This window comes from Natrix helvetica (genome assembly GCF_964273705.1).
Source record: "Natrix helvetica genome assembly, chromosome: 4".
Classification (NCBI taxonomy): domain Eukaryota; kingdom Metazoa; phylum Chordata; class Lepidosauria; order Squamata; family Natricidae; genus Natrix; species Natrix helvetica.
Window position 1 is genome coordinate 71,099,783 of NC_138550.1, and position 27,673 is coordinate 71,127,455.

A 27,673-nucleotide genomic window follows, 5' to 3' on the forward strand; every position below is an offset into this window, starting at 1 on the left:
TATCAGTGTGGGCATGTGTGGGCGTGCACTGAGAAACATATGGTGAATAACATGCACTCCAGTTTGGCTCACATCATGGAAAGAAGGGGAGTTTAGAATGCAAATCAGCAACTTTTGAATTTATTTGTTAAATTGCTATCCAATTGACACTTCCAAAATGATGTATTGGTAGGGTTTTTTTCCACATTCACCAGATATATCCAGTCTATTTTAAACTTGGTCCGTTTTTGCTGGCTTCTATCACCCAAACAAATAAATATTAGCATATATACAGTAATAACCAATTTAATGAAGAAAAATATGTTATATTTGCAAATTAGACTATAGGACTTTAGCAAAGTGTGAATGACGTATTTGAAAACTACATTTATAATGCTTAAAGTTTAAATCCAAATAAAAATCTTAAATTCTTACAAATAACTACAAATGCTATACAATCTAATAAACCTGCAAAATCCCATCAAATTCAGCAAAATTCACTGCTGAGTATTTATTTTGCTTATTTAAAACATTTCTATTAATTGTGCTAATCGTTACAGAATTCCTGGAATGCCTTAATACATACTTTTTTAACTGCTTTGTCATTTTTCAGCTGAAGGGAAAAGAAATGGGAGCACAAATGCTCAGAAAGGAAAGGTGCTGGTGGATATGGATGTGTGTGTGAGAGAGCATAGGAATGCATTCTGTAAGTTAATCCATTTGAGGTACTATATTTTTCAGAGTATAAGACACATCTTTCCCCCCAAAAAACTGGGCAAAAATCTGGGTGCATCTTATACACTGAGTACAACATTTTTGGCCTCCTCAAATCCTGCTCCCTTCACAAAAATGGACATTCAGGGGGTTTGGGAGTCCTGCAAAGTGCTCCTGGAGGCTGGGGAGAGCAAAAATGAGTGAACAACGGGCTGTTTTTTTGCTTGTTTTTGCCCCAGCCCCTAGGAGCACTCTACAAGCCTCCTAAAGGTTATGCATGCCCTTTTTTTGGCGAAAAACTGACCGTTTTTTGCTCTTTGGGGAGGGGCAGCCCCCAGGAACACTTTGCAGGCCTCTCAAACTCTCTGCATGCCCTGTTTTTCACAAAAAATGAAGTGTGCACAGTGGGAGGTCTGCAGAGTGCAAAAACATTTTAAAATTTACCTTTTGGTGCATCTTATACTCCGAAAAATATGGTAAACTGATTCAAAAATCGTTGCTCTATTATCAACATTTTGCTTAATTGAAGGTTACAATCATACAGACATGAGAGATTTAGTAGTATACTGCTATTCAAAAGATTTTGTTTAAAATTTGTTGGCAAATTATGTCATTCAAGTTTGTAAGGAAGTAAAATGAAGATTTTCAATTCCAAGGGGATTATTTTGAGGAACACCACTTATCTGGCTAACTGTGTGAATTAGCACTTTGACTTGCTCTTGCAAATGTAGGTTATTTTGATGCTGCTGTAAGGCATGTAGTCCAGAATGATTTACAAAGTCAATGGCAGCCTGGCAGAGTGAAAGAACATACACATTAGTATTGAAACTGCTAGTACATCTTGGACTTTTAGAATATATAATAATATTGTGATACACAATGCATTAAAGTCTACCTTTGGCCAGTAAAGGAAGATGAGATGCAATAGTTCCAGATCTTGGCCTACTACTTGGACATCAGAAAAAACAAGGATATTTACAAGAGAAGGAAGCACAGCTTTTTGGTGCAGCATTTCACAGTAGGCAGCACCCTTGGCAGCTATATTGCATAACACTGTTAGAACCTAAAGGGGAAGATGGAACAAGAAACTAAGATGAATAACTTTAGTTACCAATATCAATTTATACCGATATTAAAAACTTTCCTCAAATATCTTACATTGTTTACAAAAATTTCTTGCCTTTCCACTAAGATTCAGAACACAGTATCAATGTATCTGGTTCCTCACACATGAAAGCCAACAACACTTTTCTGATTAGCCACAGAGTTTAAAAATTGAATTAAGCCATAAGAATAAATAAAAACAAATTGCATTCAAATGTACTTACCACCTTAATAATTTACCTTAATCGGGTGTATATGTGTGTGTGTGTGTGTGTGTGTGTGTGTGTGTATGTATGTACCGTATTTTTCGCCTTATAAGACACACTTTTTTACTCCAAAAAAGAGGGTAAAAATCTGAGTACGTCTTGTAAGCCGAATGTAGCCACTGGGTCATCTGAAAATGGGGCAGGCAAAGGGGGGGCTGCAGAGATCGTGATGGCTGGAAAGGAGAGAGGTTTCGCTTTCAGAGCTCCCGCTCGGCTGGGCTCCCGAGAGGGCTTAGGCGGTGGTGGCGGTGGCAGCGGCTCCTCACATTGCTGGGGCGCTGCTTTAAGCTGCCCTCCTCCTGCAAACGAAAGGTGCCTCAAGGCTTTGGCTCCTGAGATCGGTGCGCTGCCATCCAAAATGCTGGTACCACGATCGCTGTAGCGCCCGCTTTACCTGCCGCTTCTCGGGCGGTTCCAGGCGGCAGAGATCGTAGTAATAGCATTTTGGATGGCAGCGCACCGATCTCAGGAGCCAAAGCCTTTGAATCAAGTTTGATTGTGTCCCATCTAGCGTTCTCCACCCCCAACCCCAAATCTCTGCCGCCACTAAGCCATATTTGGGCATACCAGGGGTTGTAACACAAATACATACCTATTTCCCTGGCTCAGCTGATAAGGAGGAGAGCCTGTGGCTTAGTGGCTAACACTTCTGCCTAATATGTAATATAGCCCAGGTTCAAATCCCAGTAAGGGTATGGCTAGCTGATGAGAGCTAAATAGCTTGAAATAGATCTATACTAGTCTCCCTTTATTTATTTATCAGCACAAATACAACACAAACATAGCAAAGGCAACATTAAAAAATAAAAATATGGTTTTCTGCCTGAATGGTCTTCTATAATGAGCCGAAGGACAGAAAGGGGGAGTAGTGAGCTCCCTCCCATATTTGGGCATACCAGGGGTTGTAACACAAATACATACCTATTTCCCTGGCTCAGCTGATAAGGAGGAGAGCCTGTGGCTTAGTGGCTAACACTTCTGCCCAATATGTAATATAGCCCAGGTTCAAATCCCAGTAAGGGTATGGCTAGCTGATAAGAGCTAAATAGCTTGAAATAGATCTATACCAGTCTCCCTTTATTTATTTATCAGCACAAATACAACACACACACACAAACACACACACACACACATATATATAAACCCGATTAAGGTGTGTGTGTGTGTGTGTGTGTGTGTGTGTGTATTTGTGCTGATAAATGAAGGGAGACTATGTATATATATTACCTGCACTGTATGTATGTATGTATGTATGTATGTATGTATGTATGTATGTATGTATATGTGTGTGTGTGTGTGTGTGTGTGTGTGTGTGTGTTGTATTTGTACTGATAAATAAATAAAGGGAGACTAGTATAGATATATTTCGAGCTAATTAGCTCTCATCAGCTAGCCATACCCTTACTGGGATTTGAACCCGGGCTGTATATATCTTAGGCAGGAGTTTTAGCCACTAAGCCACGGGCTCTGTTCCTTATCAGTTGAGCCAGGGAAATAGGTATGTATTTGTGTTACAACCCCTGGTATGACTAAATATGGGAGGAAGGTCACTACTCCCTCTTTCTGTCCTTCAGCTTATCACAGAAGACCATGCAGGCAGAAAACCATATTTTTATTTTCAATGTTGCCTTTTTAGGTTTTCTGCCTGCATGGTCTTCTGTGATAAGCCGAAGGACAGAAAGAGGGAGTAGTGACCTTCCTCCCATATTTGGACATACCAGGGGTTGTAACACAAACACACACACACACACACACACACACACACACACACACATATATATATCACCTGCAGTGTTTTATTCAAAAGGGGGTGTTTAATATTTGTGTTGTTATTCTAAGGGGTACCAGTGAACTGTTTGTCTTCTGTACAGTTGTAAATAATAATCTCATTCTATAATCTATATGATAAAATGTATATTCATGATAAGGGATTTTACTGAATCTTCCACGTTGTGTCTAGTTCAAATTCACACAGGTAAATTCCCAAAGGTATTTGGGGGTTTTAAATATAATAAATATATTTCAATTTGAAAATTAATTGTATGTAATTATATTTGTAGCAGCTCATCCATCCTTGTTACTGAGAGTAACAATATATACTCCTATACTGTATCAGAGATTCAGCAACTATTTTCTGAATTTGATCAGATACATCTAAACAAGAGATGGGAGACCTATAATTCCTAATGTAATGTGTAAGTAGTACTATCCAAGTGGAGTCTAAATGAAGCTTAGTATATTTCTAACGGTCACAAGTTTGGGAACCTCAATTTCTACATGTTTCCTAATTGGGAATATATGTAAAAATGGATACATTCCCAATTTGGCTCTAACTGCAACAGTTGGATTCTTTTATCCACACTCAATAAACTAATTTTAATGGTTTGTTCATCATAGCTGAACATTTCTAATCTATAGAAATAGGAATATGCAGGTAATCTTCAACCTATGATCATTTGTTTAGCAACTGTTTAAAGTTAAGATAATGGTTAAGATCAATCCTGGGAGTTCTGACTATCCCAGCACTGCTGTGCTTATATGATTGCATTCTGTGCATTGGCAACTGATGTACACATCCCTCTGCATACCCTCTTGCGCCCTACCTGACTCATGCCTCTCATGCACCCTCTCCTCCCATTTTTTGTGCATGCAAACCCTCACACTCCCTGATCCATAATGCACCTCTTCTCTCATGCCATCCTTGCACCTTCCCCAACCCACACTACTTGTGCTTCCCCTTGTGCCCTCCTGACCCATGCTACACCTCTCACACACTCTTACCAACCTTTCCCAATATTCTTATGGATGTCCACACTCCTTTTGCACTGTATCTGTATATTGTGTAAAGATCAGTTGTCTGAAACAGCTATTTTGCTTTGATTAATGGCAGGGCAAAGTTTCATGTATGTCTTTAACTTAACCTTGCCAAAAATGTCACTAAAACATTTGTATCAAATTGTGAATATGCAGTTCCAGATTTTTCACAGTGACAATATTTTAGAAACAATATTTTACTTACCAACAAGCTGATCACCTGATAAGAACATAACAGCTTCAACAGATCAGAAAAGACCTCCAGGCTTAGCAGAGCAGAACAAGATGTGGTGCTGTGAACTGAAAAAAGTAAAGAAAAATCAGCCATTCATTAAGTACTGTATTTTTCAGAGTATAAGATGCACCTTGTTTCCTCAAAGAGGCTGAAAATCTCGGTGCATCTTATACACCGAATACAGCATTTTTTGCCTCCCAAAGCCCCGCCCCTTCACCAAAATGGCTGCGCATACCTTTATGGAGGCTTTCAGACAGCTCCTGGGGGCTGGGGAGGGCAGAAATGAGCAGAAAATGGGCCATTTTTTGCCCCCCAAGCCCCGAGCAGCACTCTATAAGCCTCCATAAGGCTATGCATGCAATTTGTTTGACAAAAAAGGGCCTTTTTTGCTCGTTTCTGCCCCCCCCGGAGCACTCTGCAAGCCCCCCCCCCCCCAGGCTATTCATGCCTTTTTTTGAAAATGGGCCGTTTTGGGGAGGTTTGCAGACAATGTTCCCTCTAATTTTTTTTCAGTGTGAGCAGAAAAGTATAGTGTTTGAGCGGCACATTTTCATGCCTGAGCAGCACCTGAATTTTTTTCACAGGTGCCACCTAAGACAACAACGAAATCAGTATTATTTGAAACTCAAAAGTTATGTTTATTCAAGGTACCCGCTTAATTAAAAGTGTTATATAGTATCACTTAACAACACTTCTGCTTAGCAACCAAAATGTTGGGTCAGAAACTCTGGCATTTGAAGCACGCAAGTCTTAAAGCTGTCAAGTTACAAGACCCTTGCACCCCTAACCCTTTAGGGAAAAAACCCAGGGGTCTTCAAACCTGACAGCTTGAAGACTTGTGGACTTCAACTCCCAGAATTCCTCCTCCAGTCATGTTGGCTCAGGAACTCTGGCATTGAAGTGTGCAAGTCTTAAAGCTGTCAAGTTACAAGACCCTTGCACCAAGACTTGTGGACTTCAACTCCCAGAATTCCTCCTCCAGTCATGTTGGCTCAGGAACTCTGGCATTGAAGCATGCAAGTCTTAAAGCTGTCAAGTTACAAGACCCTTGCACCCCTAACCCTTTAGAAAAAAAAACAGGGGTCTTCAAACCTGACAGCTTGAAGACTTGTGGACTTCAACTCCCAGAATTCCTCCTCCAGTCATGTTGGCTCAGGAACTCTGGCATTGAAGTGTGCAAGTCTTAAAGCTGTCAAGTTACAAGACCCTTGCACCACTAATCCTTTAGGAAAAAAACGGGGGTGTAGAAACTTGACAGCTTTAAGACATGTGGACTTCAACTCCCAGAATTCCTCCTCCAGTCATGTTACGGCAACGTCATCTGCGTGGATCTACTCCATCTTCGGTTTTTTTCACAGGGGGCAGGGCTGCCGCTGAAGATGCCGACGAGCCCCTGCTGCCACCGGAATAACAGCTGCCTCCTCCTCCTCCTCCAACAGCACCACCACATTTGCTGCCCGGCGCTGCGGCTGAGGTGAAGCCGCCAAAGCTCCCGCTGGCGCCCCCGCCCGTGGCAGCGGCGCGTCCCCCTCCACTCGGAGCACCTGAGCTGGGCACCGCATTACCCCTGCTGCCTTCTCCTCCTCCACTGTGCTTTTGAGAAGCCATGAGGCCTTTTTCCCCTGCTCCTGCCCCGTCCGCCGCAATTTTGGTACTATAAGTTGAGGGCTACCTGTCTGGAAGTTGAGTCATGTCAACTGACTTCATTTTTTTGTTGGTTTGAAACATTTCACTGCTTATCCAAGTAGCTTCTTCAATCAGAGCAAGTTATTCCAACTCCTAAAATTCTTAGGAATCACAAAGCATGGCCTCCCTGGTGAACTTGTGAAGTGCTCTTCATCTTCCTGGGGACTGATAAGAGAGCAGCACAAAAAATGGGAGACAGGTTGTGTCTGAGGTCTCCATTTCTATTGAGGGAAGGCTTTTTCACTTTGGCATAAATGAACACCTTTACTCCTCTCTCAAACAATTTATCTTCTCTGTCCAAAATGTGAACCTTATTGTCCTCAAAAGAGCACCCTTTTGCTTTTAAATAAAGGTATGCTGCTGATTCTGGTCCTGTAGTACTGTTTTTCCTGTGCTGGCCCATATATGTGGAGCTCTGAACACTCCTCACTGCACTGAACTGCATACACTGTATTGTTCTTATTTGTTGATGTCCAATCTTTAGGGTGGACAAGCCTCTGTGTCAGTGTGTTGGTGGGTTTGAAAAACACAGGTATGTGGTGTTTTTCAAATATTGGTTTTAGCTTCTCCAATACACCAGCCATGTAAGGAAGGACCAGGTTCTTCCGCCGACTCTGACTTTCAGCTTACCTGTTGGATCCAGATGCTGATTTAATAAAGGCCCAATTTCAATACCCACAAGCCTTACAGAGCTGCCCTCAGATGCCTGTATTCCTTCTTTTAGGCATCCCTGGAGGTTAAATGTTTTCTGCCTGTGATGTAATGTCCAGATTACTCCTAGTTTATGTTGAAGTGAGTGATGGGAGTCAAACAGCAGTTATTGGGCTCTGTGTGGTGGTTTCCTGTAGCTCTTCATTTCTGTGTTGCTATAGTGCCATAGGCCACAACAGAAGTGGACTGTCACAACAGGACTGACGGACACAACCTGTCCCTATTTTTATGCTGCTCTTTCATTAGTCTCAGCAAGATTAATGACCTCCTAAGAAGTTTAAGAGTTGGTACTGTCAGGTCCATTGTGTCCTGCCATTCTGTTAGGGTGGGGAGGGGAGGAGGCTTACTGGCATTTTTCGCATGCTTTTGCTTTTGTTGTAACTGCTTTGGAATTAGGGAGGGGAATTGTCTTTGGAGATGGAGCAGAATTCCCTCCCAGCTCCTTACAGCCTGATTTCAAGGTCGTTGTGCCCTGAGGGTGAACTGTTATCTGCCTAGTACCTAGTAGTACAATTACAACCTTGCGGCCTCACATTGGCTGCTGGTGAACTGGTTAGGGGAGTTGGATTTGGGGAAATGAAGCAATTGCTGTGTGCTTTGCACAGGACTTTTCAGATTCCGCCTTGCTTTCCTGAAATCACTTTCTCTCAAGTAAAAATTCCTTTGATTCAAGAGACTTACTTTCCTTAGGGACCAGCTGGGGCAGGTCCTTATAGGTACATTCTAACAACTCTCTGCCATCTCAAATTCACCCTAATCAATGTGTTCAGACTGAAGAAGCTACTTGGATAAGCAATAAAATGTTTCAAACCAACAAGAAAATAAGTTCAGTTGCCATGCCTCAACTTCAAGACAGTTTTACATTGATGACTGAGAATCTTCATTGATATATTGAGGATTACCTGTATTTGTTTATTACTTCTCAAAAACAGATGTTGCTCTGAGCAAGGATACTCTATCATTCTACAATATGCACTGTTTTTATTAATCTGTAATGTTCTAAAATAGGCAGTTAATATTCTAACCAATTCTTTTAACTGAGTTCTTAGCATTATCAAAGCTATTACTTTTTGGAAGAGTCTAAATGACAACAAAAGAAAGACTAGCAATTCTGTTGCTCTCTCAACCAGAATATCTGAGATGTGTTCAAGGGACCTACCAGTGAGGTTGTTCAAAAGCCACAAACATTCGCTTACAACAAAGGTGTGTTTGGGCAGGAAATACTGCATAAAGACAAACAAGGCCTTCAGAAGGCACTCTTCCTTTATTAGCAGTTCATCATTGTTTGCTTTATCTTCTGCAAGAAGATTGCCAACACACCGCACAAGAGGGCATATCAACTGAAGGTAAAATAAAATGAGATATGATCAGAAAAAAGTTTCAGAGTCTTAGTTTGGTAAATCCAATATATAGTATTTCCCTTTCACTTTACCAATTCTAGACCCTCAACAGAAGTTGTTGCTATCAGAGAGGACAATTCCAGCAACAGTTGCACTAGGGATGGCATGGTCCTTTGGGAAATCAGCAATGAATTGTTCACTTGGCTACAAATAGAAGGAAACCAAAAGATAAGTATATTATTTCAGCAACATGGATACAGCCCAATGTTCCTCCTTTCCATTACTGAAATCCTCTCCACATTCATTTTTCAGGAGCACCAGATTTTGAATCTTCATAATCAGAGTGGAACCCATGGAATGTAAGAAACACAGTGTTAGATAGAGACAAATCATGGTTTAGCTACAGCAGAAGCTTCTTAGCACTTTCGATCTATTATCTAGAAGCTTACCTCTTTGGTACATTACCTTATAGCAGTGGTTACCAAACTTTTTCAGTCCACTGTCCCCTTGGTGCTACAAACTGATCCTCAGTGCCCCCCACCCAGTGGTGAATTCCAATTTTTTTACTACCGGTTCTGTGGGCGTGACTTGGTGGGCATGGCTGGGGGAGTCATGTGACTGCGCGGTTTGCACGATGGAAGGAAGATAGTAACAGTAAAATTCAAAACTGTAACAATTAATTGCACGTTTATTCAAAATCCAATTTAAAAACCTTCTTAGTTAATGTTAATTCAACAAAATTGTTGAATATGATACAGTGATACCAAGTTTTCAAAGTCTGATAGTCATTTATCAAGAACCTTAGTAACTAGTAACTTAATAAACTCAGTAAAATTTAGTAACAACTTCACTGTTCTTAGTAGATGATAATTTCTGTGTAAATATTGAAAGAAGTAATCTCAGTAAGGTATTATCATAAAGCACAAAACTGCAACAGATATCATTAAGATATCACAAACTTACACAAAAAGATGTTCTTGTAAGAAACCCAAAATGGATAATAAACATTTTGTCTTTTATCTAAAGTTTTTCATCTTTAGATCAATGACCTTAATTATTCTTTCTCTCCCTCACAAACATACACATATACCAGTGGTGGGTTTCCAATTTTTTTAGAACCTATTCTGTAGCCTATTTTGTGGGCATGGCTTGGCAGTCATGTGACCGGGTGGGAGTGGGCAACTTGTAAAATGTGGTGAAACTCATTTAACAATGCTCTTGCTTAGCAACCAAAATTTTGGGCTCAATTGTGATCATAAGTTCTCTTTCTTTTCTTTCTTTCCTTCTTCCTTTCTTATATCTCTTTCCTTCTTTCTTTCTTTTTCTTTTTCTTCCTTCTGTCCATTCTTTCTTTCTTGTGTGTGTGTGTCTCTCTTTTTCTTTCTTTTCTTCCTTCCTCCCTTCCTTTGTTCCTTCTTTCTTTCTTGTCTCTGTCTCCCCCACTTACTTTCTCCTTCTTTCTTTCTTTCTCTCTCTTTCTCTTTTTGTCCCTCTCTTTTCTCTCTCTCTCCCACTCTTCGTTCCTTTTATTCTCTCTTAACTCTTTCTCTCTCTCTCTCACCCCCACTCTCTCTCTCACACACACATACCTTTCAGTTGGCGAAAATTTCTGTTTTGCAGCCTCGTTTCCCTGCCACCTGCAGCTCTTGGAGGAAGGATAAAGGGAAGTGAGCCCCGGGCCTCATCTCTGCCTCCTTCCTCGAGAGCTGGCTTCGGGGACGGCCAGCCTCTCCCGTCACTGCACCCTTCACTTGCCTTTCACCCGGAGGCTCTGCTAGCAGGGTGCCTGCCATTTCACTTCCCGAGAGAAGCTCGGGAGAGACATGCAAACGGCTGCAACTCGAAGCTCCTGAGGAGGATTCTGGACACCAGGGATGGCAGTGGCGCCCGCTGCTGCTCTTCTGCTGCTCCCGGTAATGCAGGCTTCTTGGAGAGCATTAAGTTATAGGCGCACCGATTCCAGCAGCTGCATTTTCTCTTGGAATTTGCTGTCCCAGCAACCCGAAGGGGACATTCTCCCAGCGGCATCTCAGGCGCTCCCACCCATAGCCGTGAGGGAGTGAGGATGGCTGGGCACAGTTTGGCACCTCCCGGCTCCCCTATCATTGAGGGGCCTCGCACGCCTGCTCGCTCACATGGCCTGTGTGCTTCCAGCAGAAATGGGAAGCGCGGGGATCTTAGTGTAGTAGGGCAGGGGAGGCTGGAGCGGGAGGTTAACAAATTTGGCTTCGCTTCCTTGCGTGGCAAGAAAGGTGCCTGAGACGCTGCTGGGAGAATGTCCCCTTCGGGTTTTCCCCTTAGCGTCCTCCTGCCGACCCCCTTGCCTCTTAGCAACCCCCTGCTGCCCCCCTTGCCTCTTAGCGTCCCCCTAAGTCATCCCACCGCCCTCCAGAAGGCGGTACCACCCACTTTGGGAATTACTGCCTTATAGGAAAGAAATTAGAATATACCTTCTATTTATTCCAGATCTGTAAAATAATGAATTTGTTTCATAATAATCTAAACAGAAATTTAGGTATGTGGAAATTTCAATTCTGGTATTCATATGTATTCACCTCAATACACAAATATATCATTCCATTCTAAATGACAAATTCTGCAGTGAGTGGGAGATCAAATGATTCCTAAGTAACCTCGCTGACAACTTTGTCATCCAAAAGGTAGAGGAGGGAACTAAAAGTAAAGCTATACTGGACCTAATTCTTACTAATAGAGAAGAAGTGATAGAGTGAGTTGAAGTTGCCAGAACCTGGGATGAAAGTTACCACGTCATATTGGAACTAAATATAATGCAAACACAAGCAATAGAAAATAATCCAACCAGTGTCTTAAACTTTAAAAGAGCTGATTTTAACAAATTCAGAGAGATCCTAGGAAAGCTTCCATAGATAAAAATCCTAAAGAGGAAAACAACTCAAGATGCATGGGAAACACAATATTACTGAAAAAGAAAAACAAGAAATTCAAAAAGAAACCAGCATGGCTGCACAAAGATCTCTCTGACAAACACAAAGACAAAAAGGACAAGTACAAAAAATGGAAAGGGACACATAAGTAAGGCTGATTATCAGCAGATAGCCAGAACATGCAACGATAAAATTAAGAAAGCAAAGGCTCAAAATAAACAAAGACTTGCAACAAAAGTTAAAGATGATTTTAAAAAATTCTTTCAACATATTAATAACAAGAAAAAAGTCAATGAAACAGTAGATCCACTAAAGAGAGAAGATGGCAAGGAAGAGAGAAAGCAGAGCTGCTTAACTTATTCTTTGCATCAGTCTTCACAAAAAAAGAAATTATAGCCAAACATATTTTAAAAACTACTGTAAAAGACAAACTAGAAATAAAAAGAAAGAGAAAATGGTTAGAGAACAACTATCTAACCTTGACAAACCTAAATCACTGGGATCTGACAGATCACATCACAGAGTTCTGAAAGAGCTCCCAGAACAATTGTACAATATCTTTCAAAAATCCTGGAACACTGGGAAATTACTTGAGGATTGGAAAAGGGCTGATGTGGTTCCCCTCTTCAAGAAAGCAAAAAAACAGACCTAGGAAACTACAGACCACTTAGCCTAACCTCAATACCTAGGAGGATCCTGGAAAAGATAATCAAAAAACAGATCTGCAAACAACTAGAAACATATAAAGTTATAACTAGTAGCCAGCACAGGTTTGTTAAAAACAGATCATGCCAAACCAATCTTATTTCATTCTTTGATAAAGTAACTAAATTAGTAGACCAGCGAAATGCTGTGGGCATAGCATACTTAGATTTCAGTAAGGCATTTGATAAAGTAGACCACAACCTACTTCTTGGTAAACTAGAAAAATGTGGAATAGACAACATCGCCACCAGATGGATTTGTAGCTGGCTGACAAACTGTACTCAACGCGTAGTTCTTAATGGCATTATATCCTCATGGAGAGAAATAAGCACTGGAGTACCACAAGGTTCCATCTTAGGCCCAGTGCTCTTCAATATATTCATAAATGACTTAGATGAGGGAATAGAAGGGGAATCCATCAAATGTGCAGATGACATTAAACTGGCAGGAATAGCCAACACCCCAGAAGACAAGCTCAGGATCCAAAAAGATTTTGACAAACTTGAACAATGGGCCCTATCCAACAAAATGAATTTTAATGTGGAGAAAAGCAAAGTTTTACATTTAGGCAGGAAAAATCAAAGTTATAAGTGCAGATTAGGCAAGACCTGGCTCAAAAACAGTAACTGTGAAAGGGATCTTGAAGTCCTAGTGAATGATCACTTGAATATGAGCAAGCAGTGTGCAGCCAAAAAATCTAATACAATTCTGGTTTGTATAAACAGAGACATAGAATCAAGATCACATGAAGTATTAGTACTGCTTTATAAAACCCTAATAAGACCACACCTGGAATACTGCAGCCAATTTTGGTCAGCATACTACAAAAAAGATGTTGAGACTTTGGAAAAAGTTCAGAGAAGAGCAACTAAGGCCTGGAGACTAAAACATATGAAGAACGGCTGCAGGATCTGGGTTTGGCTAGTCCAGTGGTCGGCAAGCCGCGGCTCGCGAGCCACATGCAGCTCTTTACACATTTTAATGCGGCTCTTCTGTGTGCCGGGCGCCCGCTCCCCTCCCTCCCACTGTTCCCTCTAAGGTGCGCGGCTGCTAGAACTAGCTGCCCGCAAAGGACCTCCCCGGACTTGTTTTGGTGAGCGCGGGGCGACTGACGCCAGGAAAGCAAGCCCGGGGAGGAGGTCCTTTGTGGGTGGCCAATCCTAGCTGCTTGCGCCCGGCGCTGCAGCTAAAGTAAAGCCCCTGCCGCTACAGGTTTTAAGGAGGAAGACATGGGGGGGGTTGACTCGCTAACAAACTGCACTTTCACTTTATCTCCTTCGGCCTTAATCTGTTTAAATCGCCCTCGGTATTCGGGGGGGTGGGGGGGAAGACACAGAAGATATTGCATTTCAATGACACTGTGGCAAGGACACGTGTTAGTTGCTCCCTTTCAGCCTCAAAACGACTCCGAAAGCGGCAAGCGGGGAACAGCAGCAACTTCCCTCTTCCAACAGCCCCCCCCTCTGGGAAAGTGGCTTTTGTCTGTTGCCTTTTGAGCGGCCAATCCTAGCTGCTTGCGCCCGGCGCTGCAGCTAAAGTAAAGCCCCTGCCGCTACCGGAATATCTGCTGCCGCCTCCTCCTCCTCTAACAGCACCCGATGCTGCGGCAGAGGTGAAGCCACCAAAGCTCCCGCCGGCGCCCCCGCCTATGGCAGCGGCGCCTCCCCCTCCGTTCGGAGCACCTGAGTTGGGCCCTGCGTTACCCTGCCCCCTCCTCCTCTGCTGTGCTTTTGAGGAGCCATGAGGCCGCGGGAGCCAGTAGGAAGGCGGTGGGGGGGGCAGGAGCAGGGAAAAAAGGCCTCATGGCTTCTCAAAAGCATGGCGGCGGCGGAGAAGGCAGCAGGGGTAACGCGGTGCTCCGAGTGGAGGGGGGCGCCAGTGGGAGCTTTGGCGGCTTCACTCCAAATGTAGTGGTGCTGTTGGAGGAGGAGGAGGAGGCAGCTGTTGTTCTGGTGGCGGCAGGGGCTCATCGTCAACATCTTCAGCAGCAGCCCTGCCCCCTGTGAAAAAAGCCGAAGATGGATCCACGCAGATGACGTCGCCGCAACATGACTGGAGGAGGAATTCTGGGAGTTGAAGTCCACAAGTTTTCAAGCTGTCAGGTTTGAAGACCCTGGGTTTTTTTTCTAAAGGGTTAGGGGTGCAAGGGTCTTGCAACTTGACAGCTTTAAGACTTGCATGCTTCAATGCCAGAGTTCCTGAGCCAACATGACTGGAGGAGGAATTCTGGGAGTTGAAGTCCACAAGTTTTAAAGCTGTCAGGTTTGAAGACCCTGGGTTTTTTTTTCTAAAGGGTTAGGGATGCAAGGATCTTGTAACTTGACAGCTTTAAGACTTGCATGCTTCAGTGCCAGAGTTCCTGAGCCAACATGACTGGAGGAGGAATTCTGGGAGTTGAACTCCACAAGTCTTAAAGCTGTCAGGTTTGAAGACCCCTGGGGTTTTTTTTTCTAAAGGGTTAGGGATGCAAGGATCTTGTAACTTGACAGCTTTAAGACTTGCGTGCTTCAAATGCCAGAGTTTATTGAAACTAAAAACAGTGTACCATCCTATGTATTTTCGGTTTTAAAAATGTGGCTCTCAAAATAAATTTCAATCGTGGTTTTGGCGAGATTTGGCTCAGTTGGAAAAAAAGGTTGCCCACCACTGGGCTAGTCTAAAGAGAAGAAGAATTAGGGCTGACATGATAGCAGTATTCTAATATATGAGGGGCTGCCACAATGAAGGGGGGTCAAATATTCTCCCAAGAATGAGAAGGCAGGACAAGAAACAATGGTTGGAACCTAATGAAAGAGAGAAGCAACCTGGAATTAAGGAGAAACACTATCAGTAAGGACAATTAACCAGTGGAACAACTTGCCTTCAGAAATTGTGGGCACTTCATCACTGGAGGTTTTTAAGAAGAGACTAGACAGTCACTTATGTGAAATAGTATATGTTCTCCTGATTAAGTAGGGGGCTGGACTAGAAGATCTCCAAGGTCCATCCCAGCTCTATGTTATTCTTATTCCAGGACATAGAATATGGTCTAAAGTTAGAGTAAGACAGGTGAACTGGCTATAATGGAGTGTTTCAACACATCCACAGGGCTTCCATCAAACAATCATGCCCTCATCATCTACTAAATGGACTATCTATTCAAAATGGTTAGTGGGTAGAAGATCAGTGAAGAAGTCTTTGCAGTTTTCTTGGCAACATTTTTTGAAAAGTGTTTGCCATTGCCTCCTTCCTTAGGGCTGGCAAGATTGAGTGGTCCATCCAGTCTACGGCAGGATTAGAACTCAGAGTGTCCCAATTTCTAGACCACTGCCTTTAAGTAGTACATCAAAGTGGCTTGCTCAGTTCAAAATGGGATTATCATCCAGAATTTTTGGTTGATACAAAATGCAGCTGCTTGTCTGTTAATGGAGACCTCCTAATAATATTTCACAATACCGGTACTTCAGGAATTGTGCTGGCTACCAATTTGTCTCTGGTACAATTCAAGGTACTAGTAAAAAAGGCATTTATGGCTTTGGGCATAGATGTATGTAGGGCTGCTTACTCCAAGCAGAATCTATTCACCCAAGGAGTACAGCACAAGAACGATATTAAAACTCCCTGTCTTTCACCCTCAAGGGGCAAGAGAAGGGGATTTAGAAATAAGCATGTTTCTTGATGGAGAACTGCTTCCCGCTGGAAATAAAATCAGCACCCTCATTGTTAATATTTAGAAAATTCGTGAAAACTCATCTACTGTTTTTAAGCAAGAATTCAGAAATTAAGATTATGTACCTAGCATAAGTGATGTTGTCAATATGACTTTTACTACTGATATTATATTAATGTGTATGGTATTGTTTTTTATTGCATTTGTTTTTGTTAAGGCACTCAGGTTGCTTTTTCCCCCTGAAGCAGAATAAAAGCACTTGTAAATATATAAACCCAGTTCTTTTCTCCTGATTTTTCCATTGTACTGGTAGCTGGCTCTGTCTTTCTCTGTTCTTGCTCTGACTTCAGACAAATTGGAAATTCCTTTTCCCCCTGATTTTCTGACATAATTATATCACCTTAAAAATCCAGTGATATGATGCCAAAGGATCAACCTTCTGGGTTATTTTTATTGTAAATCAATGTATACAATTAGTCAATGTAGTTACAGAACTGTAAATAGAATCCTATCAAAGTGATTGTTTTGTTCTGTTTTCTATTTACTGACACACCCTCTCTCCTTCTAAAAAAACCAATAGAAGAGTAACCAGAGGCGTAATCTAGCACATGAACTAACCTAATTTCCTATTTAAAATAACAATGTTTTTTCTTTCAGGAAAGCCTATAACTAAATTCTGTCTAAAAAGTAGTCTCGCTACCAACTGTCTTTTCCTCAACATTTTCTCCATCCTCGGTTGCTAAGGAGATTAATTAATTCTTTAATGGACACTCCACAATGACACCAAGTTTTTTTCTCATGCTTTACCTACAAAGCCTGGAATGAAAAATTATGCCTCTGCTTAACATTTATTCCCCTCTATATGCTAACTACTATTTGAAACCTTCATTATCCACAAAATATATTTACCTGCAAATAATGTAGTGAAGACCCCATGCACATTCTACTGCAGTTCCTATTCCATCTTCCAGCCTAGAACAAACCAAGTGAAGCATGTGTTGAGGGAGGGTGGATTCTAAGAGCAACCTGCAGATAAAAAGAAAATTGTATTTAATTATTAAGCAGAGAACTAAGCAGCAGTCAGATAAGTACTACCATATCAAAGAAGCTTACCGTATATTGTGTTGAAGAAAACACTGTACTATGGAGGCCTTGATAAATGCAGCAAGAATTTATATACAATTTTACAGGGCTGCTACATGTAGATTCTCCACATTAAAATGTATGTAGATACTGGTTAAGGAATCAGGATAGAAACGGGGAGACTATAGTCCTGCCTTAGGCACAAAGACAGTTTGGTAACCTTAGACCAGTCACTTTTTCTCAGTTGAAGGAAGGAGGCAATGGCACACTGCTTCTGAAAAATCTTGCCAGGAAAGCTGCAGGGACTTATCTAAGCAATCTCCAAGCACCAAGCACGATTAAGAATAAATTTTACTTTAAGACCAAGGAAGATATAAATGAAAAAGCAAAAAGATTATTTCTTTTTTATGGGGAGGTTGGGCAAGTGACTAGCAAGAGACAGCTTACCTATGAGAAGCACCCTACTAGAGGCTAGCCTAGTGAGAAGCACCCCACATCATTTGCCCCACATCACCCAGGACACTGTTGCTGCAGGAGCAGTTTCCAAGAGAAATACTTCCTTGAGCAGCCCTCATGCCACAGAACTTGACATTGCCAATGTCCAATTAGGGCAAGAGGAACTGAAAAATGGTATTTGGATCCAAATGGGCATCACATAACCACATAAGCATGTAATTCCTAATTGGAATTTCACTTACGGTATGATTTCAGCTGCAGCTTCCTTGGATTGCAAGAGTTGTGACAGAACATAGCCAACACCTTCTTGTATCATCACATGAGGAGACTGAAATCAAGCAATCCAACTTATCATCCAATAGTTTAGGGTCAAAGAGGCAGTTGGAGAAGGAAGCAGAGAATAGCAATGCATGTACAAGAAAACAGATTGTTCTAAATATCCCACAAATTGTACGAAAACATCCCACAAATATTCTGTTTGATAAATTGTGCTAAGTCAGTGAAGAAAAAGCTGTAATGCTGATAATCCAGTTGCCTATATTCAGCATTCCTAAAAGATCCGTGCAGAAAATAACATATTGGACCTGAGGACAAGGTTATCTATGCAAGAACTATCTCAGAAAAGATACTCTTTTAGCAACACTCAAAAGTTTTTCAATAAGTTAAGCAACTCTTAATAATATAGTAGCAATCTATATTTTTTAAAAGGAAGATATGCTCTTTGAAAATTATTTAAATGTCTCGAGCAACTGTAAGATATAGCACATGTTACAGAAAAAGGAGATTTCACTTTTTTTAGACGTAGAAAGAAAAATGAGTGCATTGTGGTAATTGAGGCATTCAATCAAGACTAGGAATACCAATTTAGTTTTGGACTTCATTAGAAGGTCTTGGGCCAGTCATTATTTCTCAGTGTAACTTAAATAATACAATTTTTGTAGTAAGGATTAAAGAAGGAAAATTTCACATCTGCATCAGCAATATAAATGTAATAAATAAAAGTAATTAATAAACCAAAACTGATATTAAAAAATAGCTGGGCAAGAATTATATTTGATACTCACCTGTATACAGGATGCCAACACTGAGATGATGCCCTGAGGTAGAAGGTGTTTCTTCACAGCTTTCATCTCAACTACTAAGTTCCCTAATGTGTATAAACACAGTTCCTGAAATACATTAGGAAAGGGTATGTTCCTCTCCTATGTTCACTCTAATCTAACTGCAACTTTATGAACAAGAACGACAAACAAGAGTAAGATTAGTAAATATTTGGAAATTTAAATTTCACTTCGGCCTTAACAGAAATAAGAGCTATTAAGCACAAGAATCCATCTTACCATGAGAGCTACACTGTGTCCAGATAGGTAAGTCAGGAGATAAGAGGTTGCTGGCAAACATGCTTCGACCACAGCAGGATCAGTAGACAGTGAAAGTTCGTGTAAACAGCAAGCTGCATCCATCTGCAGATTGGCTAGGTTGCTGGTAAATAGGCCAATCAGCACAGACATATTTCCCTCCAACCTATCAATTAAAACATATATATTCTCCTGCTACACTGCATCCTTGTTGGATATGTCTAAGCAAAGGAAAGCAATGCCCAGTTGAAAGTAGAACAGTTACAGGTAATCTAACTCTTGTCAGCCCTTCATGCTAATCCAGACAAGAAGCACAAACTATGAGTATTAATAATAGCGATATTATAAAGCTATAATAACAAATGCTTACAAGTCTGAAAGTATTTTTGCCTCCTTTACTTTCACTTTCCAGAAAACTAGGGAGGATCCAGTACCTTCTGCCTTTCAAGATTATTCCTACATACCATTACAACCCAAGAGGCTAGGATAAGCAAAAGTGAATAGCATTTATGGAACCAGAACAACAAAAACAAAAACCTGACTGCATTTATTTTCCTCCCCAGAACTGGAATAGAATACAATGTGGACATTTTTGAACATAGATCATAAAGTTTAAAGATTTGGTTTGTGTTTCCTCTTCCAAATTTGAGTTATCTATTGCAGTTTTGAAGTATATCAGCCAGATGGAACAAAGGGGGGGAAACAGTACTGCTGGGGCTGCAGAGTGCCTCCCCATTCATAACATTTATTTCTGAAGCTGTTTATTTTTTTTCCAATGTAAGAAAAGGCAAAGGAATAAGAAAAGGCAAAGGAATAAAATTATCTACATTCAAAACACTGAACAGTAAGTAGTAGGTGTAGTAGTTCAACTTTTTAACCTTTGTATAAATCAGAATTGAATTCCTAATTCTGACCTGCTAAGACAAAATTAATATCTAACCTTTTAGTGAGGACTGAAAGTTAATTATAATTAACCAATAAAATGGTGCTCCTCTACATATTAAACGTGAATGTTTTGTAATTAAGTTTTTATATACAAACTTTTAAATTTTCTTTCTCTACCAAGCAAAATAATGTTTCCACATTGCAAGTTATTAGAAAAGGGGAAAATTTATTTTCAAATATTACAAGATTGTACACACGCATCCATGTATGTATAAAATATCTCGCAGAAATTAAAATATCCTGCAGTGTGGCAACAGAAAGTTACAAAAGATATTAAAAGGAAAATTTTTAAATGCTACTATATTGTTTGCCTAGTAAATGTTATTTTGGCAATCATTTATAGAATCAAAATGAAAAAGTAATGAATCTTGTGAAGAGAAAAACAAAATCAACCAAGTATCATCTCTTGCAGGAATCGCAGAGACAGACATAAATATTTAGGAAGAAGGAACAAAAGCAATGCCTTTCTTACCAAGTGACCAAGAAAGGCAGATTCCTGTTGGTATATCTTTATATTTTTCTTTTTAGGAAGGTTTTTTACCAGTATTGCTTTCTATTCCAGACTGTTATACAGATCAAATGCAAACACTTGATTTAGAGAAAATTTAATTTAATTTCCCTTAAGTTCCAACAAATTCCTTTAAACTCTATTTGGTCACTCAATGACAAAGTTATAATATAATACATATAAAATTTACTAACAATTGCAGACTTCAAGACTAAATGCAGAAAGAAGGCTGATATGCTCTGTTTTGAAAGACACACATTAAAGATGCCTTCTGGATTCAGGAAAATTTCCTGAAAGCTCTAAAACTATTAAGCTAGTAACACTCTTAAATCTAGACACTGAAACAAATAAGCTAAATTCTCCTGAATCTAGACATGAAATAATGAGCCACATCTTACCAAACAACCAAACCAGCCACTTCCCAATGGTTATATGTAAGCTATTTACTAGCATATACGTTAAGTCAAGATCAAAGCCTTTGAGGCATCATGTTATCTAGCTTGGTGCCTTCTAGCTGGGGAAAAAGGCGGCAGGAAAGGCCTCTTACCCAGATAAATGTGACAGCATAAACTCTAGTTGATTCTATCGAACCAAAGAAGCAATTTATACTAGTATTGTTCTATAGTCGAAGTGTACATCAGCTAACCTGATAAATTTCTGCTGGATTTCTTTGTATTGTAGTCCTTGTCGAAGAAGTTGCATAAAGTCTGTTCTGTCTTCTGTTCCTCTCTGGATTTTTTTAAAAAGCTGTGAAACCTGCCAGTGAGCAATACTGAATCAACACAAAGCTTTACAGAGAAACCAAATCTGAGATGGAAGTTTGTTTTTATTCCACTTGATATGGAAGGCAAAAATAAACCACATTTTGCAGCAGAGAGAGACTTTTTTGTCAAGAAAACAAATGAATTATAGAACAAATCAATCCAGAATTTTCACTTAAGGAATAAATGGCCACTTAAATGATAATAGGAGGTTGTGGAAATCAAGATTGCTATAGCTAAAGCATGAATGACTGTCCAAAATGGATCAACTCATTAACAACTGCAGCTGGCATATCAGAAATATTGATAAAACCTTTGCTCGCCATCATTTGTAAACCAAAAGACACCCTCTGTTCAGTAGTGAATACAGGTAGTCCTCAACTTACAATTCATTTAGTGATTGATTGTTCAGTTACAATGGCACTGAAAAAAGTCACTTGTGACTGTTTTTCACACTTACGACCACTGCAGCATCCCTATGGTCATGTAATCAAAATTCAGATGCTTGCCAACTGACTTGTATTTATGACAGTTGCAGGGTCATGTGATCCCTTTTGCGACCTTCTGACCAGCAAAATCAGTGGAGAAGCCAGATTCACTTAACAACTGTGTTACTAATTTAACAACTGCAATGATTCACTTAACAACTGTGGCAAAAAAATATAAAATGGGGCAAAACTCACTTAACAAACATAATAAATCTGTGAATGGTGAAAAGAGAGAAGCAAGATGAGCAGACTTGATTGTAGCAATGATGTGCGCACTGTTGGAAGTCCTGAAGGACCAGGTTGAGGACACATCACCCTTGAGAAGGTCTATCTATGTAGTAATTAATTTTATTTTTATTTATTTTATTTTAAAAAATTTATATTGCTGCCTACGCAACTCAAGACAGCTTACACAGATATTTACATTACTCATGATAGCATCTGATAGCATGTAAACTAGAGAACTAGTACTTTAGGTAAGTTTCCAGAAAGTTGATAACCTAAAGACTGAAACTAAATATATTGCAGTGAATTCCAATTAATTTAGTGATGTATATCTTACCTCTTCTTCTGATAAAAGAGCTGCTGTCTCACCATCCATTTCAACTTTTCCATCGAATGACTTGCCTTCACATAAACGCCGTTTACTGAACAACTGTTTTACCCTCCGTGCACTTCTTAGAGCTGTAACAAAACTGTAAAACTATCAAGTGCCCTTGTATAAACGGAAGAGTGAAAAGAATAGTTTAATGCTATTATACAAGATTACATAGTGGTTCAATTATATAAAATGCAATTGACAAAGCATAATGAAAGCTTAAAGAAGTTTATACAAATGAATAAAAATATGATTATCTTTTGAGAAATTTAGTAAGTTTGACCATTTTTTAAAATATTATTTAAGTTAAATGTTTGGATGGAATCATGCTAAAATGACATTTTATCCCATACATTAAGTGGGATAAAAATAATGAGTTTCCTTCAGTTCAAAACTAAATATGGAAATTAGAAACACAGTTACCTGCTTCTTTCTCTCTCCGCCAAGTTCTCAGGTACTCAACACTGCTTCCATGCGAGCGATAACCACTTCTCTTCCAGCTTTTCGGGCCAGCCGTTCCAGGGACCGAAGCAGCCATCATGAAAACCCGAGAATGGACGAATAAACAGTAGCCAAAATCAGATACAGCACTATGGCACGAGATGGCGCCCTTTAAAGTCTAGCTTAGTCAACTCCAGTTCTGATTTGGGCTCTGTGTTTATGTGCTGTTTAAGGGGTATTATTAGTCTAGGAATTAAACACTGTTGTTATTTTAGGAATTAATTACTGTTTCTTTAAGGGACTGCCTCTCGGGTAATACTCTTGCCTTTTGGGAAATGTAGTTTTATGTCACATGGTCACACCTGTGTTTCTGATTGGCCACTGGGAGCTTACTGCGTACGTGCAACTCAACAGCCCGCCCATTATGAATTCCAGCCGTTTATACATTCCTTGAACGTCTTTTCCCGTGCAGAAGGCTAATACTATACATGGAAGAACAGAACCAAGACAAGCAACCCCCCTTCTCCGGCCCACGTCGGCTCTCCACAGCCTTTTTCGCGAGGACACGGTGGAACGTCTGCGCAGCAGAAAGGGGTGGAGCCGTGTTCGGCTTGGATGATATAGCCACTCTCGGAGGAAGGAACTGAAGGTGGGGCCTGGGGAAGCGGAAGGCACTGCAGATCGGAGGATCATAATGTGCCTCGCGACTGTCTCTCAGAAGGGGGGCGGAACTAACTTGATATTTTGGTGAAAGCACAGAACTAGGATGAAAAGTGGGACACCCAGGCTTTAATTTGACAATTTAATCTGACAATGTAATTTGACAGAGTGACTAAATTAGCGAATAAGGGGAATGCTGAGGACATAGCTTACTGTACTCGGACTTCAGTAAGGCATTTGACAAAATAGACCACAGTCTACTGGTAAGATAGAACAGATGGAACTCCTTCTACATGGAGGGAGGCATGCAGTGGGGTACCATAAGGTTCTTCCTTGGGCCCAGCATTCTTTAATATCTTCATAAATGATCTAGAACGGGATGGAAGGAGAACTCATCAAATTTGCAGATAACACCAAGCTGGGGGGAATAGCTAACACTAGAACAGTGGTGCCCATTATCTGGGCCATGGTACTGGTCTGTGGCCTCTTAGGAAGTAGGGCACGCAAGCGGCAGGTGAATGAGCAAACTTTCATCTGTTCTATGCACGGGATATAGACTGCACACGAAACTATCCCCCTCTCCCCCCCTACTGTAGAAGATCATTTTTCTTCCAAAACCGGTCCTGCTGCTAGAAAGGTTGTTGGCTGCTGCTTTGGAAGATAGACTCAAGATTCAGAACTATCTTAACACTTGAACACAAGGCCCTATCTAGAAAATACAATTCCGTGGTAAGAAAAGTAAGATCCTACATATAGACAAGAAAAGTCAAACACATACATATAAAAGAAATGGCACCAGGCTTGATAGCAGTAACTGTAAGGGCAATCTCACATATGAGCTAACTGCTGCAGCATTCAAAAAGGCTAATGTAGTCCTCAGTTGTATAAACAGATAGTTTCAAGTTCATGTGAAATGTTAGTACTACTTTATAGTGCACTTTATAGGTGAAACTACAGTTGGAATACTGCATCCAATCCTGGTCACCACAGTACAAAGTTATTGAGCCACTAGAAAGAGTGCAGAGAAGAATAACATAGATTAAGAGTCTGTGGGTCTAAACCATAGGATGAACGATTGAGGAAACTATCTAGGACTAGAGAAGGACTAGGAATGGTATAATAACATTCTTTCAGTACTTTACGAGCTTTCACGGAGAAGAGGGAGTTGGCTTCTTCTTCAAAAAAACCTGAAGGCAGGACAGAAAGTAATGTGTAGTAGATCATTAAAGAGAGATCCAACCTAGAAGTAAGGAGAAATATCCTGTCAGTAAGAACAATTAATCAGTGGAATAACTTGCCTCCAAAAGCTCTAGATGCTCAATCACTTGGGGTTTTTAAGAAGATATTGGACATCATTTATCCAGATTGGTATAGGTCTCTTGGTATAGGGCAGTGATGGCAAACCTTTTGTGGCTCGCATGCCAAAAGCAGAAGAAGTGCAGGGGGGTCGTGCACGGGCGTGCCACACCCATAATGCTATGCGCACAACCCCAGCACGCATGCACTCACAACCAGCGCTCCCCCCATTTTTGGTGTGCTTTTTTCTCCCTCCCCAGGCTCCAGAGGCTTTATAAGAGCCTTAGGTAGGGCAAAAACAGCCTCTCCACCCCCACCAGAGGCCCTCCTGAGCTTCAGGAGCTTCCCTGAAGCCTCCGGAGTGCGAAAAACCATCCCTATGGGCAAACTGGAAGTGAATGGACTTTGGTTTGCTTATAGGGTCATTTTTTGCCCTTCGGAGCCTTCAGGGAAGCCTCCTGAACGTTTTGGAGGGCTAAAACCGGCCCTATGAGCAAATTGGAAGTACGTTCTAAAACTTCCGGGCCCGTTTTTCGCGCTCCAGAGGCTTCAGGGAAGCTCCTGAAGCCTCCGGAGGGCAAAAAATTGCCTCAAAAGAAGGCTGAAGTCAGCTGGCCAGCTGACAGGGCAACGCCTTGCGTGGCTGGACTAATGGCTCCGCGTGCCACCTGTGGCACGCATACCATAGGTTCGCCATCACGGGTATAGGGGATGGGCCTATCTAGAAGATTTCCAAGGTCCCTTCCAACCCTATTATTCTTTGTTTTAATTCAGCCTCAGTCACAGAAACTCAAAGGATATCAGATATCACCAGGATATCAGAGGGTAACTTTCCATCTTACTTACAACTCAACGTACCTTATAGGATTGTTGTTATGAAGAAAAAAATGGAGAAAAGAATGTTTCTGCTTTTAATCCAAATTCAAGTTTTATGCTGTATAATGTCAATAAGAGATTGGGGGAATTGGGGGTGGAAAAAGCGAAAGGCTGGGGAGGGTTTTTCAAAATAGAAGGAAAGGAGCGGGGACCATTTGCAAGCAGGCCCCTGGCTATCTATTAACTTAAATGGGAGGCACGAAACGAAACCTCATCCACCAATCAGAGTCCTGTTCTGCCCATTGCTTGTTTCAGTGCGTATTCGGCAGCGTTTCATCTGAGGCGACGGCGCACGTACCCACACAGAGGGCTCTGCATGCCATAGGTTCACCACTACGGGACTAACAGGTTGAGTTAAAAAAAAAAATCTCAGAAGGAGGAAGTAACCAAGTGACATGATTCTGGCTATCAGCAGAGGTCAAAGATGATTTTCCTCTTACAAGTGATCTCTGTAGGACAACAGTATAATTAGCTCAATGAAAAATAAGAGTTCAGTTGCTGTGAGAGAAGTGAATCCCATACTGGGAATAATTTAAAATGAAATAGAAAATAACACCACTAGTCATATAATATACAAAATTATACTGTGATTACATGAAAACACTGTATAGTTTTTTAAAAAAACAATTGAGGTTGTTGCCAGGAATAGCCAACACTCCAGAAGATAGGCTTAAGATACAGAAGGATCTTGACAAACTTGAACATTGGGCACTATCTAAAAAAATGAAATTCAATGGTGAAAAGAGTAAGGTTCTACATTTAGGCAACAAAAACGGAATGCACAGGTACAGTATAGATGATACCTTGCTCAGTAGTAGTAACTGTGAAAGGGATCTTGGGGTCCTAGTGGACAACCATTTAAATATGAGCCAGCAGTGTGCAGCAGCTGCCAAAAAAGCCAGCACAGGCTGCATCAACAGAGGGATAGAATCAAGATCACGTGAAGTGTTAATACCACTTTATAATGCCTTGGTAAGGCCACACTTGGAATACTGCATTCAGTTCTGGTCGCCACGATGTAAAAAAGATGTGGAGACTCTAGAAAGAGTGCAGAGAAGAGCAACAAAGATGATTAGGGGACTGGAGACTAAAACATATGAAGAACGGTTGCAGGAACTGGGTATGTTTAGCTTAAGAGAAAGAAGGACTAGGGGAGACATGATAGCATTGTTCCAATATCTCAGGGGTTGCCACAAAGAAGAGGGAGTCAAACTATTCTCCAAAGCACCTGAGGGTAGAACAAGAAGCAATGGGTGGAAACTAATCAAGGAGAGAAGCAACTTAGAACTGAGGAGAAATTTCCTGACAGTTAGAACAATTAATCAGTGGAACAGCTTGCCTCCAGAAGTTGTGAATGCCCCAACACTGGAAGTCTTTAAGAAGATGTTGGATAGCTATTTGTCTGAAACGGTATAGGGTTTCCTGCCTAGGCAGGGGGTTGGACTAGACCTCCAAGGTCCCTTCCAACTCTACTATTGTATTGAGGTCTGCAGTAAAGGTTGCAAAAGACCTTTATTTGTAAGCTATATTAGAGTTACCATAATTAAACATTTTTGTTTAAAAAAAATAAAACTTAAAGAATGAATAATAGTGACTTGCCCTGTCAGTGCTACTGGCATATACAGTGCATTCAGAAAGTATTCAGACCCCCTTCCCTTTTGTCAATTTTGCTATGCTGCAACCTGATTCTACAGTTGTCGAAATGATTTTTTTCTCATTAATCTACATTCAGTACCCCATAATGACAAAGTGAAAACGGAATTTTAGAAATGTCTGCAAATTTATTAAAAAGAAAAAACTAAAATATCACATTGGCATAATTATTCAGAGCTTTCATGCAGTACTTTGTTGAAATACCTTTGGTAGCAAAAATCTGAATGCAATGTAAATTGAGAGCAAACTGCACTCTTTACTAGAACTGATTATGTTATTTAGTTTGGGTAATGAAATGTCTGCAAGAAAACAATCAAGCTCAGAGAGCACCAAGGAACAATAACAAAACAACACTAGAAAAATTGCAATTCTGGTGTAAAACAGCATTTTTGTTATCCAGTAAGTCAAATGACAACAGAAAAGCTGTTTGAGAGTGTCTAG

At 40.8% G+C, this 27,673-nt stretch overlaps 1 protein-coding gene across 5 annotated transcripts; it reads right to left on the reverse strand.

The window, feature by feature from the left end:
* Positions 1–269: 269 nt before the first annotated feature.
* TMCO6 (transmembrane and coiled-coil domains 6) lies at positions 270–22,994 on the reverse strand. Of its 5 annotated transcripts, none has more exons than XM_081950062.1 (12): positions 22,730–22,994; positions 22,271–22,392; positions 21,106–21,215; positions 18,989–19,172; positions 18,713–18,817; positions 17,891–17,976; positions 17,019–17,081; positions 8,942–9,053; positions 8,669–8,849; positions 5,083–5,177; positions 1,589–1,756; positions 270–1,484 (listed from the first exon to the last, which is right to left on the reverse strand). In XM_081950062.1, exons 1-12 carry the CDS (start codon positions 22,845–22,847, stop codon positions 1,308–1,310), a joined length of 1,521 nt encoding a protein of 506 aa, XP_081806188.1. In that variant the 5' UTR covers positions 22,848–22,994; the 3' UTR covers positions 270–1,307. The 5 variants fall into 5 exon arrangements, with proteins under 5 accessions (XP_081806188.1, XP_081806187.1, XP_081806190.1 ...); XM_081950061.1 differs by having other exon boundaries at positions 17,019–17,135; XM_081950064.1 differs by having other exon boundaries at positions 17,019–17,135; positions 22,271–22,423; positions 22,730–22,856.
* Positions 22,995–27,673: the final 4,679 nt, after the last annotated feature.

Excerpts from the sequence above, each read along its gene's own strand:
- TMCO6 (XM_081950061.1), bottom strand. The coding sequence starts at position 22,847 with ATGATGGCTGCTTCGGTCCCTGGAACGGCTGGCCCGAAAAGCTGGAAG. Across the intron at positions 9,054-17,018 it reads CTTCACTACATTATTTGCAG|CCAAGTGAACAATTCATTGC; the intron begins GTAAATATATTT and ends TTCTATTTGTAG. Across the intron at positions 8,850-8,941 it reads CTGTTGAGGGTCTAGAATTG|TTGATATGCCCTCTTGTGCG; the intron begins GTAAAGTGAAAG and ends TTTTACCTTCAG.